The 20,256-nt window shown below is 37.3% G+C and overlaps 1 protein-coding gene across 1 annotated transcript; it reads left to right on the top strand.

The window, feature by feature from the left end:
- The first annotated feature begins 3,288 nt into the window (after positions 1-3,288).
- Positions 3,289-16,612, top strand: LOC311095441 (stimulator of interferon genes protein-like). Its single transcript, XM_084133941.1, has 7 exons — positions 3,289-3,611; positions 7,103-7,329; positions 7,410-7,587; positions 13,238-13,346; positions 13,840-14,063; positions 15,669-15,855; positions 16,251-16,612. Exons 2-7 carry the CDS (start codon positions 7,103-7,105, stop codon positions 16,502-16,504), a joined length of 1,179 nt encoding a protein of 392 aa, XP_083990067.1. The 5' UTR covers positions 3,289-3,611; the 3' UTR covers positions 16,505-16,612.
- The last annotated feature ends 3,644 nt before the right edge of the window (positions 16,613-20,256 follow it).

Consider the following 20,256-nt stretch of genomic DNA (forward strand, 5'->3'; position numbering starts at 1 on the left):
TGTTATGTATAATTTTCTCTCTTTCCTTTCTTGCAATTCTCATGGACACTTTCAGTGAGAAATATCTGCCAACACTGAACACACCCAATAGTGCTCATGCCACTTTTACAGGTCAAGTATTGCTAATAAATTGCTCTAGAATCACACACCTGAGACCAGTGTTATTTTAGGATCATTGATATATTTTTTGTTAATATTTTCTGAATTAGATTTTATTTTTCGATTTTCTGTTTTCACTTTAATTTTAGTTAAAGTTTTAGTAAGTTAAGTGAGTTTTAGGGTTTAAAAAAAAAAGAAAGAAAAATAAATAAATATATATATATATATATAATATGTTTTTAAGTGCAAATGTTCTTTCTAAATAGTGGAAATTATCATAAAGTATATGTATTTGATACCTAATGTTTGTGTGCAAAGTATGCAGTGCAAAAACCTGGAGTAAACAGTAGAAAAATTGCTGTCATAGTACATGAACAGACAGTTCAAGGAAGAAGATTACAGTGTGTTAAGAGTTCTGATGGCCTGCAGGTTCTTCAATCTGCTGGTTCTAGATTTAAAGTTCCTGTACCAACTGCCAGATGGCAGTTTGTTAAACAGGATGTGTGACTGGGGTCAGCTATGATTTTGTAATCATTTTGCAAATTGATTTTGCAATCCTCAGACCACGTGTGGAAGATGTCCTGTAAAGTTAGGTGTCTGTTGCATAATGAGTTCAGCCATACCAGACAATCAAGCACCCGGTTCTTTCTGATATCAAGAAATGTGCCTCATACAGTAGTTGTCAAACGTCTATTGATCAATGAGATGCTTGAGGAGCTTGTGATGTGTTACAGCAGGTAATCTAAACTTCTCCATTTTATCTTCCCTCTCTCTAATGGAAGATATTGCTGAAAGCAGGAGGTATAGACTATAATATTCACATACAGGTCCATAAACACAGATGGTTCATATGTCTCTAAAACTGTTGTAGCATCACATACGAGATCAACAAATGGTCATTTAGAATGATATTTGATGGACAAAGTGTTTCTTGTACAAACAAATGCTAATTAGTACAAATAAAGCCAACAAAGAAAGCAATGACCAAATTAAAAGTCCCCTGCCCTTCACAGACTCTGTCTCAGATGAGTCGGCTCTGACGAAACAGCCTTGAGGTCCATAAACTATACAAACATAACACATAATAATTCTCTTTTTATGAATATGAAAAGCCTCTGTGAAGTGTAATAACTTTTCACTTGCCACATCCAACAGAAATCATGAACATGAAGCCATGCAGTCACAATGAGTCTCAAGATCCAAGTGCAAGTGCGAATAACAGTTTATTAGAGACAGCAAAAGACAGAGATAGCAGTGCTCAGGGAAATCAGAAAAGATCCATAAGGCTGACGAAAGCTCTAGACAGATGATCCAACACAGCGTGGAACTCAGACAAGGATGCTGGTTGACGAAACTCTAGACTGGTATTCCTTATAGACTGGACAAGAGTCAGAAAAACAAGGCGCGCTGGCAAAGAGAGCAAGACGCGAATAACGAACCGACAACACACAATTCACACGCCAGCTAGATAAAGGCAGCTGACTAGCTACAGCTGTGAATTCTGATTAGACTGATCAGCTGTGGTTGCTACTAGGCAACGAACACACACCCACAGACACACCCACATGCCCACAAACACACCAGACATACACGGAAAATGAACAAACGGATCCATGAACCGTGACACACAGCAGAACCGTTGCAACATGCAAAACACTTAGGCTAATTATCACTTGACTTATTCCTTGTTTCGTTTTCCAAAGAAACGATTGAAAGAACGATTCAGTGATTCGTTCATTAGGTCAGTCACTCATTTTGTTCCTGAATGAACCAGTGTTTTTGAACGAATCAGCTGAATGAATGATTCAGTGTCTCATAAGACAGTCTTTTTTGTTGTTGCTGAAATGTAGCAGTGTTTTTGAACGAATCAGATCAATGATGATTCAGTGACTCATTCTAAGAATGACTTATAGCCTATAGGATAATGTTTTTTTCATCATACAATAAATCCTAAAACATTTGAAGGTTTGTATAGATTTGTCCCTGATTTTCAATGTGGACCCCACTATACTTATAGAGCACATATATGCTTATAGGTATGTTCTATATTGTATACTATACTCCTCAATTTCATATTGTATACTATACTCCTCTAGTCTGGGTGCCAGCCCGAACCCCGCCCACAACATTTTTTGGTCGGGAAGTTCTGGACTAGATCCGTTGAGGAGTAATTATGCTCGGCTCCCAGAAGGCCGAGCCAATCAAATTGCCAGGGCTGGCTTTAATCGATGATGGACAGATGATCTGCGGTTACGTAATCACCACGGCATCAAATAGCGCTTGGGTTGAATTGGTTTTCAACAAAGATGACTGCAGCTGGAGAATTAAGATGTTTAGATTCCGCTATCGCGTCTGTTATAAAAGAAAACGACAGCGCATTAATTTTAAAAGACGAACAGAGAACTGGTGGTGGGCAGATCGAGGCTTCGTGAAACAGTGAAACAGTTGAAGCAAATGTGCCATATTGTGTCGTCGAGGCTTCGAAACAATCCGACACCCGTCTCAACGGGCGACACTTGCAGGTGCTGATCTGAAACAACCTTGTCGAGCCATTAAAAATGTTTTTTTTTTTATTTATTGTATTTTTCTAATATGTGAAGCTTGTAACCTGTAGGCTCCTCACTGTGCATAATGTTATTTTGGTCATGAAAAATGAATATTAATAAAAGAAATCAAGCCACAATGTCTCACTTTTTTATAGATTTTTATTAAACAAATATTAATTTCTCTGCTGTGGAAGGACTTTTTCTAATTCCTAATTAGAGCCTAGTTCTTTTTTTAAAGATAATTTCTCCAGCCTTTGACAAACTCCTCTCACAAAAACCCACGAGGTCAAGATGCTTTGACTTCACTTTTATACAGATGTGCGAGTGTATGGTCTGTTCCCGACCCTGTTATATAAACTTTGACATATCCTTTTATTGAAATGGGTGCTTTTCTGTGCTTTTACTTTCACTTTTGCTGCAGAGACCCTTTTATGTCCTATAAATGTGTAGTATTTTTGATAATCCGCGCAGATTTCAGATGATGATTCTGTTTAAAGTTATTAAATCATGAATGAAAGAGAACTTACTGCGTTGCTCCGATTGGTTGTAGGTCTATCCAATTGAGTGCAGAGTTTTTTTTTTTTTTCCTGGTTCGGTTAAGACACGCCTCATAATCAAAGCTCTATGGAGCAGTATCAGACTCACATTCTGCCTAGAATATGAGTATGACGAAGTCAGGCTAATACTCCTCAATACTCGTAGATTTGTAGAGATTTGTGCCATAAGCACATATGGAACCTATAGAAAACTCCAAGGTTGATTGGAGAAGGGCATTATTCATTTACTAAATATGAAACTGAATGTTGTCAGAACAAGAAATTAGGTGTGGTCGTGACAGTAAAAGACAGTACCAACCAATAAAGAGAAAGAGAGAGAGAGAGAGAGAGAGAGAGAGAGAGAGAGAGAGAGAGAGAGCAGAAGAAAGAGAACACAAATAAAACCGGTCACCATCAAAGCTAATTCAAGGTAAGCTTGAACAAGTATTATAATGTCTTATAATCAACCTTCTTATGATTTTGAATGTACAACTATAGTATTGAAGGAGGAAATATCAAAGCAAGCAGCATAATAGGTAAAAGATGGCATAAGCATACTTAACGTAACATATTTGATCTGATCCAATGACATTCATACATTATATGGCTTAAGAGTCTAAATATGTTTGGGGACCATTGTATATCTTTAAATTCCCCAATTTAGTTTTACTTTTAATATTGTATTCAAATGTCTCCATTTATATGCTAACTGACCTCTCTGGTGGTATGACAACAAAACATTTTAAAAAGGGGAATAGAGAACTGCACTGCTTAGCTGTATTCCAAGTACTACATGCTGCTTTGCAGTTTGGGTTTCACTTGCATTTCTTCCTTTTCTTGGAAATATTTATGGATGCATGCAAGCACACAATAACCTTAGCATAATTTGTACTATAAACAGTGATAAAGCTGTCGTGTTGCTGTAATGTTTCATATGTATGATTCTTTGTATGTGTCACAGTAATTTATGTGGTTACATTTGGAAATAGGAAAAAAAATAAAAAATTCAGCAGGTGCTGTGAATCTCAACCGCTTGTGGTTTTGTCTTCCGTGTGTGGCTTAAGCTTTCTGTTGGTCATTCTAGGCTAAATAAAGAGCTCCACTAACTAGTACCTGTTTCCAAATGAAGCTTTAGAGATGTTAGTGGTGGAATAAGGAGTGGCATTCATTATTGTAAAACCTGCGATTCCAGTAAATCCCTAAGGCCTGTTAGGGACGGCCCAGAATATGTCACAGGGGAATTCTGTTATGCACATATAATTTTTATTAAAATAATGAACATTTCCACCACATCTGGTGGAAATTATGTATTCATTTTAAAAAGCATTCTGTGGTAAATGTACGTCCGATTTTGCAGAGTTAGACTTGTTCCTGGGTCAAAATATTTGGTTGACCCAGGAACAACATTCCTGTCTGAAAATTTAATCCTAACCCTATCCCTACCCCTAAACCTAACTCTACCCATAAATGATCCCTAATATCAGAGGGAAATGATTTGTGAATAAGACTGATGTAAAAGCACCTAACCCCGGTTGTAAGCCTGAACTTGACATGGGGCTCCTATCATACACCAGGCGAGCAGATCCTTTTCCTCAATAGAGAAGCGTCCAGTTTTTCCGGCTTGCAAATTTCACTATGTAAATAGTGAATCCGCCATGGTGCGAGCGCAACTGGCTTTTAAAGAGAATGAGGCTCTGATTGGTTTATTGCACGTTATCGTTAAACTAGCAAAAGTGGATTCGGACACGCCCTAAGTGCACTTGCGCCGTGCGCTTTAGACTAGGGGTGGGCGGTATGACCAAAATTCTGTTTGACGGTATGACTAATTTTATTTCACGGTAATGATATATTTCATGATATAGTTATTTATATCTGTAGTTATTCTCGAAAAATCGACAAAAAGGGCTTTGTATAATAAATAAACCCAAATACTTTAGAAATGGAAAGTACTTCACTTTGTTTGAATTTTCTTTTTCTTTTATTTGGTAAATTATTTATTTGGTAAACTATTTTTAATAGCTAAATATAGTAAACAAAACACTCTCATCAACTTTTAGATGAACTGCCCCCAACTGATTGATATTAAATACAACTCATAGGTGCAATTCAACTTTAAATAAAGTGTTGCTAAATAATTTTTCAATATCATGTTATTGCTTTACTTCATCAATCAGTTTATAATATCTGAATATTTTATATTGAACTATTCTATTCATAATAAATTTGTTACTTCTTTTTAATTTGGTAGGATATTAGTAGATACTAGTTATGTTTAAATGTTTTCCCAGTACATTTTTGTCATGTCTGCTTTTTAAAGGGCTTGTTTTGTTCTTTTTGTGATATCTGGCAACCCGTCACCTAAAGCTTTAATCAAGAGAGGTTCAGAAGTGTCAAGTTCATAAGTGACTAGGAGAACAGCAGTATGAAAACCGAACAGCAGCTACTGTTAGTGTTGACTAAGTAGTGTAAATTATACACACCTTGTAACTGCTCCATTATTTACCATAGCTCGGTGAACACCGACACACCGCGCTCCCTCTCAGTGCGCGTGCACGCGCGCGTCTTTTGCATCGCTACAATGCGATCGGTTAATTTGAGTGACAAATTTATTTGCATATTAATTGCACATTTTTTATTTGCATATTAATTGCAAATTTTTTATTTGCAATTTTGCATATTTAGTAATTTTGCCTCAGATACAGGATTGCTTTAACAAGCAGGTACGTTGTTCATTACCACGGCAACCACTCGCGTGTTATACTAAAATGCGAGTTTCGTGTGTGAAATGTAACTATACATAAGAGACAGAAAGATGCAGACAACTATACATTATTTAAGGTTTTTTCTATTCGTTACGATATTGATATATGAACTGTTGTTGTCAAGTAAGCTTCATGCTTTCCCCGTTGCGATCGTGCACTCCTCTAAACTGTAGCCTACGGGTGCTGCTCTGCTCTAGTTGACTGCTGCGCCTTTCTCCTTGAAAATATCACGTTAACAACAACCCTTTAGAAAACGTAATTCCTTTGTGGATCCTCTTGATCTGCTTTGTCCGTGTTTCTTTGACAAATCTCAGTGTCTCAGTGACAGTCTCTAGCACGCTGCAAGTGAGTTAACCACGCCCACTTATTTACATGTCGCGGTATCACGGAATAAAAAAATCTGTTACGGTTGACATTTTCTACCGCGGTAACGATATATACCGTCATACCGCCCAGCCCTACTTTAGACCATGCGCAGATCGTTAAAATAGGGCCCATAAACAGTAAACTTGTCCCTCAAATCTGATTGGTTGATTGGAATGTTTGGACTGGAATGTTTGGTTCTGCGAGGTGAATTCACACTGATGAAATGACATTTTAAACAAAGTTTGGAAAAAAATGGCCTACTCCTTTGTCCTGCTAAGGCTAATTTCATTTTAGATATGTTTTATTAACAAAGTTCAGAAGGAGCACGTTCAGATAACTAACCTAATAAACACTGGAGGAGCACATTCAGGTAATCAACTCAATTAACAAGATAAGAGACCCCATTTCCAGCATTCCTCCACCACCCCATCTCCTCACTTCTAACTATTCATATTCCAACTTGGGATGCGGGGAATACTCTGGGTTCGGGCCAAATTCCGAGCTCATAGCCCTTCCCAGGACAGCACAGCAAATACGCATAACCTTTACTCTATTTAATTATAAGTGAAGTTCTAAATATTAAAACAAAATTGCAGCTTGTTGAAAATGACAAACTATAAAAATATATAAATTCATAATTGTCTCATATTTATCTCGAGCTCTGCGCTGACGCTGTTATCTCTTTGGCAAACAAGTGCACTAACTTTGGGGCAAAATTACTGGGTGTTATGGACATTGTCACAACAGTGGGAAAGCCATACATATGTCTAAACTGTGAATGTGATGTGTTCAGATGTTTGGTGTGATTGGAGAGGACGGTCTCGTCCCCAGAGCGCGCAGCAGGCTGCCGGTGGTGTGTGATGCTGGACTGGGGCTTCTTACACTGGTGTTTGTGTGGCTGCTGGACGCTGACAGGTTCATGGAGAGAGCAGTAATGATCACTTTTTGCCTCACAGTGGCAGCGTTTATTCACAGTATGTGTTTGTTTGCAGAGGAGTGGATCTTCCATTCAAGGCAAAGGTTTGAAACCAATGGAATAAGATTCAGTCTGGTATGAAAGTGTTTTTTGTATTGTTTCAGGAAAATGTGCTCTTTTCCAGGTATCACGGCAGAGTAAATGAGATCTTCCAGGCCTGCTTTAAAGGATGTGTCATTCTGGGAATGTGTGCAGTATTCCTGATGCTAATGTTAGGTGGCGTTTCCTTCTTTCACGAACAGTGGAGCACCATGGCCATCATGTGTGCTGTTTACCTGCTGCTCAACAGCCTGGGGGTGCTGGTAAGATTTATCCCATGCCAGGAGAACAATATCAATGTCCAAATCAAAAATATTTCTGAGAATTGTGGTAGATTTTTCCCTTACGCACCTGACTTAGTTTACCTCGTCTCCTAATCGACTCCTCTAAACATCTTCTGATCGATGTTCAATAATATTTATTGGTAATATTTACTGCGCAGCACTAACCAGACAGACTCCAGACAATGCCTTTGAATATGCTATAATCATCTCAGACCAATTTCAGAGAGAATCCGACCAACAAAAAGAATACTGTTTTTATAGGAGCATGCAAAGGTTACATGAGTCATTACATCATTTTTCTCCAATATGATTGGTTCTTCATAATGTATAATTCAGCAAATCCTTCTGTTACTAGGACAAATCAAATCCTGATTTCTTCACTTTGTTGCTCAAAGTCATGAGTTTATATATTTAGACATCTTGAGCTTCATTTCCCCATGATTCAGACACACACTGACTTCTGCCAAAGATTTTGGGAACATTTAGGTTTCAAAAGCATACAATTTTTATTCCTGAAAGAAAAATAAATGTTAGTTATGATTAATTAAAAATTCCATGCACAGTATCCATTCGAAGTTATCTGGTCTTTATTAAGGTTATCAAACATTAGCACAATTTTTTTAATTTATACATCATTCATGGAATGTTTTTCTGAAACATAGTTGGACATTCATCTAATGTTCTTTAGATGTTACTTAGCTTAAGGCCCGTTCACACCAAACACGATAACTATAAAGATAACGATAAAGATAACTATATATGCGTCCACACCAACGACCGATAACGGTCTTTTTATTCTAAGCACGCGCGCGCCCGGATGATCCAGATCCATTTTAAATGCACGAGACCTTTAAATTAGAATGGATTCTGATTGGCTGTCAGTGTTTTATCGTTCGACAGCTGGAAAAAAATCGTTCTGAAAGTGATCCCAACGATATCGTTCCTCATATCTTTATCGTTATAGTTGTGGTGTGAACTCTGTTATTCTTTAATATGGAGAACGATTTTTAGAATTATATCTTTATCGTTATCTTTATAGTTATCGTCCTTGGTGTGAACGGGCCTTTAGTTACTTACTACTTTTTTCAGACGGTTCAGAGAACATTAAAAAATAGCGAATGTTTTCAGAAAACATTCACTTAAAGTCCCACTGTGGTGAAAAATCAAGCTTTTAATATTATTTAAGACAAACCATGTGCAAAGTCATAAGTCAGCACCATTGCGGAGTATTTTTTTCTTAAAGCTACAGTGAACCAAAGACAGTGTCAAAAATGTGGTTTGAAATCGCTGGTGTTTCTGATGTCACAAACTACCTTGTAACCAATCAGGTCAACGTTATCGTCAACGAATGGATCTCTGAGCTGGTGTGAGTGAGTGGAGGCGGGGCTAATTTGTATATTCATAGAACCGCATATTACATTCAAGATATTTTAAGGCATGTAATTTGGGTGATCAAAGATGAGTTTAAAGGGATAAAATTATTGACAAAAGGGCAGGGGGACTTTAAAGAAGACCTATTATGCCCTTGGGTCTACTAGAATAGGTTTTCATGCTTGAATAAAAAAATAAAAAAAAACATTTTTCAGGCATTTCACATTGTTGCAGCACCTCTCTTCCCAGTCTGTCAGTAAAGCTCTGTTTAGTTCCTGTCTCTATGGAGCCCCTCCTTCTGAAAAGAGCAATGAGCTCTGATTGGTTGGCTGGACCAGTGTGCTGTGATTGGTCAACCACTTCCAGCGTGATTCGGAAATATCACGACCCTTAACTGCGAGTTTCAACCAAGCGTGCCGCACAAGCCCTGAAAAGTGAAGCCAAAACGTCTCGATCGCCCCCCGGTGACTGGTCCTAGTATAGGTCATAAGCCCCGCCTCCCCGTGTTATTCAACGGGACGTGAGAACAATTAAATTACACTTCAAATATCTTTTTTCCAAAGGTGGTTTCTTTCATTTGCTGTCGTTTCTATCACGCTGATGTAAGTTCAAGTGTCTGTTTCAAAAATAAGTTGGTTTTTAGTTAGTTACGTGATGCGGTGGTGTAACGTCATGATTGACAGCTGTGATTGACAGGTTCTCTGAGCGAAGTAGTCACTGAAGCACCAACGGACATTTTTTTCGGGATCTTTGGAGGACTGAGGAGATTGTATTTACTTTATTTTAACAAGCCTCTTGTCGTACTGCAATCAATTTTTAAAAAATTGTGCAGAATCCACTCTCCCTGAGTGCATTCTGCGAGAGTGAGGGCGGAGCGTTGATTTCGTGGCTTTACTTCCTACTCACTACTGCGCAGGTCTGGTCCCGAGATCGCTACTGCGCAGACTCAAGTTCCAATATGTCAGCGCTTGGGACTCTGGCGGCTTCAGTTCTCATCAATGGAAGAGAGCGAAGGGGCGTCGTCCATCTTTTTTTACAGTCTATGGTTTCAACCATAGACTGTAAAAAATATGGACAAAGTGTCCATGACGTCAACCATAGGTTTCTGAAGAGCATTTTTGAAGCCTAAAGTGGGCGGAGCCGGCCATCACCATCTTGGCAGCACGTCACCGTGCGTCACTCCCGGATAACAGAAAATGGGCAAAGAGGCGGGATGTGGGTGGAGCTGAGGTGCTGGTTGCTGAAACCACGCCCACCTAGCTCGACATGATGGAGTTAGCTCAGGCTAAGGAGCTAATGCTATATACTTGCCTCGCGCTAAAGTGACAGCTGATTTGAAGAATTAAAGCCAATAATTAAAGTTCATGTTTTTGCCCTTTGAAATATTATAATAGTTAAAAGACAACTAAAAGTGAGACTGTGTATCGTGATGCTGTATTATTCTGCTAGTAAAAAAAATGATTCATGCGCATACATGTCATCGCGCCATCACACGTCAAGTTCGTACTTCGTAGAGAGCTTTATTCAGTCCATTTTAAATTATGATTTTGTCCGCCTCTCAAATGGGTCAAACCATGCACTAGAAATCCGCGCTCATTCAAGGATGTACATTTATTGCATGGACGGGAATCGGGAAAGCACTGACACCTGCAGGATTTCATCTGACGAGGGTACATTTTATTTAACACTAAAAAGTTAAAAGCATAGTCTATCTGTTCCGTGTTGCCTAGTAACGAACGTGCAGCGGGAACAGTAATTTTCCCGGAAAAAAACTAATTCTAATTTTTGATTGGCTGGTGTGGGTGGCTATGAACTCGGCAGAGAACTTACCTCCGTTTGCCTGCGCCTCGTCCATTAATTGTAGGCCTATAGCAGGACAAGTTATCCCTTCCTCAGCGTGTGTGCGTGTGGAGTAATGCTGGTTGAACTGTTTGAAATGCGTGTGTCTCACAGTGAATGCGTGACGTCGTCCATCCTTTTTTTTACAGTCTATCGTTTCAACACACTAGGCTACTAATGCAACTCAACCAGGCCTCGCCCCCTTTTTTTGCGAATTCCTTTGGTGGGAATTATTTAATGAGGAATATTGTGACGTGTTCCTGGAAGAAAACTCAAGACTACAATGGTGATTGACGGGCTGAATCCGAAATCGACCCCAATACCCTCAAATAGGGCATTATTTGAAGGGACAGCCATTTGTAGTGGTGTCCATTGTGGACGTTATTGAGAGTGTAGCAGTGGCGTAACGAGCCAACACAGGGCCCTTAAGCAGGATTATCAAGGCGGGCCCCCCTACTACAACACGTGATGACGCTACGCGCACCAAAAAAAAAGTTCTGTTTTTATAGAACAGTTAATAACACATTGTTACTGTTACTGTCACTGCTATATACACATAGGCCTAGGTCCAAATACATAAAAAAGATGCTCACTTACATTATAGCTGCATTTAACCACGGAGCTGCTACTACCAACGGTCGCTTCAGGTGCTACTCGCTTCACTCTCTTGCTCCATCTCAATCTCGATCTCCCCCTGTGTCATCTTTTTTAAGCTTCCTATATTTGGTAATTTATTAATTAATTTATCAAATTCTTCTTTTTGTTTACGCTTTTGAAAGCCACTTTTGTGTTTAAAATTTGACGACTCCATATCTGTCTCAAGTTCAACGTTTTTTTTACTGTTTTGCATGCAATGCGCATGTTCACCCGGGGATTCCCCAGTCCCAATTCGAAACAAATTACACCAAATTCATCATTGTTCGTTTCAAACATTTATTTAATGATCAGTCAAATATGTTGTTGTCATTATTTATTCAAATCAATTCGCAAAAAATTAAAATGCGATCAGACTAAAAGTAGTAAAATGCGATAGGAGGATCCGGCTGTCAATCAATATCTTCCAGCAACGCGGGCGGGCCCCTGATTGGTCCGGGCCCGTAAGCAACCGCTTACCCTGCTTACCGATAGTTACGCCAGCCTACAGCCGATGTAAGTTCAACGGCTGTCTGAATTAGCTCACTCATTTTCATTCACTCCTTCAAGTGAACTGTATTAGTGGACTAACGTAGGGAATAGTGATTGAGGGTTTATGGGGCGATTTCAGATTCAGCCAGGGAGTTCAGAAACAGTGCGCACTGATATAGAGAATAACACCCTTTGGAGTGACTTTGTGCTTTGTAACTTTGCAGACCTTTTTCATGCTCAAACAGCAACATTACACACTAAAGAAAGTTGAAAATTTATATAAAAAAGCTTTAATGTTTTCTCTAACATTCACACAAAAAAGGATGCTTTAAACGTTTTTATAACTTAATGGGAATGTTAGCAAAACGCTCTTAGAACTTATTTTTGTTAGCTATGATATTCAATATATTTGTTCAACTGATTCAGTTACTTTGATGCCAACGGAATAGTATGAAATGTGGCAAAGCCGATTCTTATTTACGGTTTTCAAGTGGCCAAGTAGATAAGTGGCCATCTTTTTTCTTTGTCCTTTAACACCAGAAGTTGACATTTTGTTTATTTAAATGTTTTATGGTTTGGCTGTTGTTTTGTTTCTTAATTTGTTTTAGATTGTATTTTATGTTTTGTATGAGAATGAATTGTTGTGTTAATGTGTTCTGTTTTTGTATATACAGCACTTTGGTCTACTTCGGTCGTTTTAAAGTGCTTTATAAATAAAGTTTGATTGATTTATTGATAAGTATCTTCAAAAATATCAGATAATCACATTCAGATATCAGAGACAAATAGCATACTAGCATTCTACGCGCACTGCCATTTCTGTCATATAAAGACATTGGCCATCACCAGATTTCACAAGTACGGGCCTGACTCAATACACAGACTTTGCACTTGACACTTAGCCTACATAACATATTTTTCTGTATTTGGCCACAGAGTTCAAGTGGGCGTGAAGACAGTCATAAAGTGTTTTTATAACCTTTAGTTAGCCAACGGGATGCACACTTAGCCTATCAAAGTGTTGTATAAATTCATTATAGTAATTTTTTGTCATTCTTAAGGTTCTGTCTCTATGCACAAGCATCTCACTCAATTTCAATGATAATTTATACGACTATGATATACACCAACTATACACCATAATTACAACAACTGTGTGTTAGTACTGAAGCTTTACTATGGACGATTAAAAAGTAGTGCAAGTCAAATAAAATAATAATAACAAATCATTTAAAGAAATAATAACAGATCTCTCTGTTTGATTTTCAGTTCTTTTATATTTCTGTGTTTGCAGGGCCCTACTCCAGTGGAGATCTCAGAAATCTGTGAAGTGAAGAAGATGAATGTGGCTCATGGTTTGGCCTGGTCTTTCTATATCGGCTACCTCAAATTGATCCTTCCAGGTACATTTATTTGCAGTCCACATGTGAGCCACTGCTTGTTGACGCCTCTAGAGGGCAGTAATGACGCACCGTGATGTGTGCATGAAAATATTGAAAAAACTTTTGTTCACAACTTTGAGAGAACCTTGCCAGAACGTTATCCAAAGTTCCAGTTAGCTGGGAATCTCAAAAAAGGACAAAAACTACAATACAATTTCTCAATATGACTCTTGCACAATATTCCAAGTCTACTGAAGCCATACGATGAGTTTTGACTAACAGAGCTCATTTTACTTTGAAAATCTTTCAATTTGCCATAGCTCTCAAATATTATTCACATGCCCACATATTCAAACATGATGTGTTGCATTTGGACATAACAAGGTTAGTTTAGTATGTGCATACATCATGATATTAGTGAATATAAGTGAATTGCTCCAACCTGTAAAACCACTTGATCATTTGAAAGATTCTGCTCCCTTTTCATTTCCATTTTATGTTCTTTCACTTGCAGATTTACAAAACAAAATCAGCCAATATTCCTCCACGGGGGCGAGACTGAGCTCCTCACGTCTACATATCCTTCTGCCACTCAACGCTGTGGTCCCAAGCACACCTAAAGAGGAGGACACTAATGTGGTCTTCCACGAGAACCTTCCAGAACTGGAGTTGGACATAGCAGGTGTGCGGAAACGTAGCTACAAGAACAGCGTCTACAAGATCACCCAGAACAATAAGGTGGGATAATGCTGATCATTTTAGTTCTTTGATACTGGAAGTAGTCCTGTACTTTTTCTAGAAAAAGCTAAAATATGATGATATGAAGAGCTAGCATAAGATGGTGTTTTACTTTGATTGAGAGAAGAGCTATGTTGCATGCTAATGCATATGCTTCTTGTCTGTAATTCTCTGTTGTTGAGAAAGTAAATACTTTTAAGCATGTGGTATGGCAGTATGCCAGTATTAAAGGTGCAGTAAACAATTTTTGAGGAACGCTGTTGAAAGTGGATCCGACCAAGCAGCGCAACACATTTGTAGCCAATCAGCAGTAGAGGGCGTGTCCACTCATGATGGGGGAGGAGAGAGGGTGAGCCAATAAGCAGTAGGGGGCGTGTCCACTCATGATGGGGGAGGAGAGAGAGTGAGCCAAAGGGAGATTCTGAAGAAAGACTGTAGAAAGAGAGATGGCTGAGAAACATTACAAAAGAGAAAAGGTCCGAGGAATATCAAATAAGGGTATGGGTTGTTGGAAATAAGGGTTATGATCAGGCCAGAGCTTTAACCCCATGTTAAAGGGGGGGTGAAACACTCAGTTTCAGTCAATCTCATGTTAATCTTGAGTACCTATAGAGTAGTATTGCATCCTTCATATCTCCAAAAAGTCTTTAGTTTTATTATATTTATAAAAGAAAGATAGGCTGTACCGAAAAAAGTTTCCGGAAAAAAGCGAGCGGCTGGAGGCATGCCGTGTGGGCGGTGCTTACGCGCCGATAGCTAACAACACACAGACATTTGAAGCAGTTTTACTCACCGCCAGAACTTTGGCACAGAAATACTTCATCAAACGTACAACTTAATTTTTTAAACTTTGTCCATGTTTGGCATGGGAATCCAACTCTTTAACAGTGTAAAAAACTCAGTATGCATGAAATAGCATTTCACCCCCCCTTTAACATGAGAAAAGCTTTCCCGTGCTTAAGTGGGACAGCCTGAAAACGGACGACGAGGTTGCATTGATTTTGAGGTTGCACTGCCGGTTTTGCTATGTTTCACACAACCAAGATATGGTGTTGTTGTAATGTTAGCTGTAGTAACTCTACTTTATGCAAAAAAGGTTCAACAGTATATAAGGAGAAATGTCTTAAATGATTGCATAATACTTTCTTGTTTAACGGGTTATTTCAAATTTGTCTAGAGATAAAGTATGTTTACAAGCTGTTTAATTCATAACATTTAATTACAATTAAAAACGAAATCAAACTTAATTATTTAATTAAAACTAAATCCATAAAATGATGATGGGAACCTCTAAAAGGTATGAAACACCTGGCAGAACCCTTTTATGGTTCTATATAGAACCTTCTCTTCTAATAGTGTAGTATGCATGCACACATTAAGATACTAAGATACAATAAATAGTATATACCATTCAGGTATTACCGTCACACGTTTTCAATGAACTGCACTTAAATAGCATAGATAGTATGATAGATAATTTGCAAATTGGGATGCAGGGCAACACAACATTCAGCTGTCAAAACAGCATCTCCTTGTGGTTAAAAGCTGTACTGGCACTGAACGTAAATGCATGTTCCTACCTTCTCTCTGTGTTTCTATTCCTAGACTTATAGCTGTGTTCTGGAATATGCCACACCGCTGCGGACGCTGTATCTGATGTCCCAGGAGAGCAGCGCAGGGTTTGGAGAGAGAGAACGAAAACAGCAGGTCTTGCTGTTCTACAGAACCCTCAGCCAAATTCTGGAAAATTCCCTAGAGTGCCGGAACCGTTACCGGCTCATCCTGCTCGACGGTGAGCAATTCCATTCAGATCAATAAAACAAGCAAGGCCTTTAATGCCCGGTTTCACAGACAACACTTAAGCCTAGTCTCAGACTAAAATTGATGTTTGAGCTGTTTTAACTGAAAGCAACTTACACAGACATATTTTAAAATAGGTCACTGCCATTGTTTTGTCTCAAGATCCACACCAGTAATGATTTTTCTAAGGCACGTTTAAATGCCCTAATTGAACTAAAGCCTAATCTAAGCCCTGTCTGTGAAACCAGGCCTAAGAGCCTTGTCCTGGAAATGTTCAAAATACAATCTTTTAGAGTTTTAAAAGCTTATTTGGATGTTATTCTTGTAACATTCTCCTATAGTTCGGCCCAGTGTCCGTAATACTGATTTGATACATCTGTTTTTCAGATGAGCACACAGGTGATCCTCATCACCTCTCCAGAGAGATCATCCAGCACCTGAAACAGCAGGACGGAGAGATACACATGGACCCCATCCAGGAGCCACCAAATGAAGTCTATCCAGTTCCAGAAGAGGGTCAGATTTTTAAGGGTGCGCTGTCTGCCACTTTCTCAGGAGACCAAATGAGCAGCGAACCCACCCTCATGTTCAGCCTACCTCAATCATTAAGATCGCAACCAGTGGAAACCACTGATTACTAGCAGTAGTTACTAACAGGAGATGCGTGCTCTGCATGATTTCTTGGTTGCTTGTGTTCAGTAATTATTTAGACTTTAATGTAATAATAATAAAGAATTTTTTTAATCAGCTGTTATGTATAAGTTTCTCTCTTTCCTTTCTTGCAATTCTCATGGACACTTTCAGTGAGAAATATCTGCCAACACTGAACACACCCAATAGTGCTCATGCCACTTTTACAGGTCAAGTATTGCTAATAAATTGCTCTAGAATCACACACCTGAGACCAGTGTTATTTTAGGATCATTGATATATTTTTTGTTAATATTTTCTCAATTAGATTTTATTTTTCGATTTTCTGTTTTCACTTTAATTTTAGTTAAAGTTTTAGTAAGTTAAGTGAGTTTTAGGGTTTAAAAAAAAAAATAAAGAAAAAAAAAAAAATATATATATATATATAATTATTTAAATTAACATTTAATTCATTTCAGTAATGGAAATGTTTTTTTTGGTTTTAGTTTTAGTTGGTAGTTCGATAATTATTGGCCGAAAAATTTTATGTTCGTTTTTTTAGAATCAGAATGTTACAAAACTTGGTAAAGTAAAACATTTTCACACACAATTCATTTGAAAATGATAGAAGTCTGAGTGTAATAAGAATCAGTTTGTCAATCCACCAGTGAAATTACATCAGCTCAGCTGTTGAAACCTTTGTTGAACCCTGATGGACTAGTTTGCTCAGCTTCATTCACTTTAGTGGAAGGGCTTTATAGAGTGTCATTTCAAAATGTTAAAATTAGCTCTAAAAAGATTTGACAAGAAATTTAAATAAATTATTGCCTATACAGAAATGGTAAGATTTCCAATGAAAGGTGTTTCCTTATTACTGAAGAAAATTACTACTCTCAATGTTGTTGGAAAATTCCTTGCCTCTTCCAGTGAACAGCTCTCTTCTGATTGGCTGCATTATTTTCCATGTCCTGTGGCAGAACAATTACACTGAATGAGAGAAACACGTTTAAACAAGTCATGGTGACGGTGTCGGAGGTGATTCGTAACACTGGGAAGATTCAAACTAAATCACTACACTGCTTGCCTATGACTAATATATTATCTAACTTTTATCCAGATCAGCTGGTATCTAATTTTAACATTTTGAAATGACACTATAAAGCCCTTCCACTAAAGTGAATAAAGCTGAGCAAACTAGTCCATCAGGGTTCAACAAAGGTTTCAACAGCTGAGCTGATGTAATTTCACTGGTGGATTGACAAACTGATTAATTTTTATTACACTCAGACTGCTATCGATTTCCAATGAATTGTGTGTGAAAATGTATTTAAAATGTTATATTAAATAAATAAATAAATATTATTATTCTTATTAAAACAGGTTAAACTAAGAGGTTTATATATCTATCTATTTATCTATATATATATATATATATATATAATTGTATTATATTTATTATATTATATATATGTTTTAATATATTTATTTATTGAAGCCCCTAAATTCAAACATAACACTAACAGATTTCCTCCTATATTCTTTTTATGCAAAATCACACAAATATAATTCTTCATTTTAATATTTACTCTCTTTGCTTGAGACTTTCCTCACTTTGCTCGCAATTGTTAATTATGTCTAACTTATTCAATTTCTTACGTTTTTGTTATGGAATGAGTACTAATTGTAGTTCTTGCAACTGATCAGTATAATTTTTCCATTCTCAAATATTTTGATTGAACTGTAACAAAAATATAGTAATTATACATTAAAAGCATTTATTTATTTAACCAGGAAGGTCCCATTGAGATACAATATCTCTTCTACATGGTCAAATACTTTCTTTTCATGAAAACAACTTAAATAACAGATGAACCTGTGGACTTTTAGGCAATATTGTGATATCTCCACCTCAAACAATCACTTAAATGATATTCAGAGATTTTATTAGGTGTAATAATGTATTATTGTGATATTTAGCCTACTACAAAATGTAGCCTATATTCTCAGTATATAGACTGAGGGTTTTCCCATTCAATACCATGCAATGGAAAGAAGGAATAAGCTAAATATATAGGCCTACTGTTGACTTAATTTGAGGTCACATGAATGTATTTTAGTAACAGCTGATTCAGTGAAGACACACAATCGCATTTTGCACATGCAATCACATTATGAAAACCCTCCATGGTCAAAGGTTTTCATTAGTTTAATCTTCCTTCCTTGTTGGCCCACTCAGGAATACATACACCAGATCTGTGGTTCACTTCTTTCCTCATTTACATGTAACTTCTCGAAGGTGGTTCTAAAGAAGTCTCTCCTACTTCCTCATTATAATATCGTAAGATGGTTCATTTCTTCAGTGGTGCAGTGTGACGACCGGTTGGTTAATGACAGAACAAAGGCGAGGTCACGAGGAAAAGTCCCTCATCGTGACTCAGAGACAGACTGACGGCAAACATACAGAAGCTGATGATTTCAGACATGCCAGTAAGACAGTAAAAGCTCTTCCTAGATCAGCAAATCAGACAGACTTTAGTCACACATCTATTTCCATTTAGAATGAATGAAATCAAACTCAGAATCAAACTGATTGCCATGAAAAATAAACTATTTTTTAAAGTTTTACATTTAGCAAATGCAGTTTTAAAAAGCAGGTATTGATTGTAGTTTGCATTCATTAAATCAATTTTGAGTCTTAGAAATATTTCGATTTTAAAGAGGGATTGAGGGAAAGAGGGAACATCTCGGAGTGTAGAAATGTTTTCTGGGTCATGAGGATCATTTCGCTCTTAAAGGGATAGTTCACTCAAAAACGAAAATTCTGTCTTCATTTACTCACCCCCAAGTTGTTCCAAACCTGTATGAATTTCTTCTTCTGAACACACAAAAAAAGATACTTTGAAAAATGTCGGTAACCAAAGAGTTAATGGGCCCTACTGACTAGTATGGGCAAATTACTAGTCAATGGGGCCCATCAATTGTTTGGTTTCCGCCATTTTTCAAAGTATCTTTTTTTGTGTGTTCAGAAGAAGAAAGAAATTCATACAGGTTTGGAACCACTTGTAAATGATGACAGAGTTTACTTTTTTTTAGTGAACTATCCCTTTAAGAGTGCTTCTTTGACAGGCTGCAGAACTGGATTTTACTGGCCGCATTGTTTGTCTCTCTGGTCATGTGAGTCTCACCTGTGCATAATCTCATATCTCGCACTGTCTGAATCACTTTCTTTTTTACAGAAGCCTACATCCTTCTTCTGTTCACCAGCATTTTGCATGTGTTATGGCAGAACAATTTGAGTCATCTGACACAATGATTCAAAGATATAAAGTCAATAAACTTCTGTGTATTTATAAGCTAAGCTTTACTCTAAATGTCTTTGTTTCATCATTAGCATAATCATTTTTGTTTTGTTTCAGTGTGTAACTCCAAATGCCAAAGTGTCTCAAACATTGCTATAATATTCCCACAATTATTATGCTAAAATGAAAGTAGTTTAGACATGTTTATGACCTTATGTCAATTGAGAATATATATATAATTTTGTAATAAGATATATAGTGATCGGTCACATCTAAAAACATTACATAATATAAATACATAATATTTAATCCAAAATTATTTGTATGTATAATATAATACAATATAATATAATGATATATAATATAATATAATATAATATAATATAATATAATATAATATAATATAATATAATATAATATAGGCCTACTCTTTAAAATAAAGGTTCTTTGTTGCAATCTATTGT

The sequence above is a fragment of the Abramis brama genome (assembly GCF_963993115.1).
Source record: "Abramis brama genome assembly, chromosome: 13".
Lineage (NCBI taxonomy): Eukaryota > Metazoa > Chordata > Actinopteri > Cypriniformes > Leuciscidae > Abramis > Abramis brama.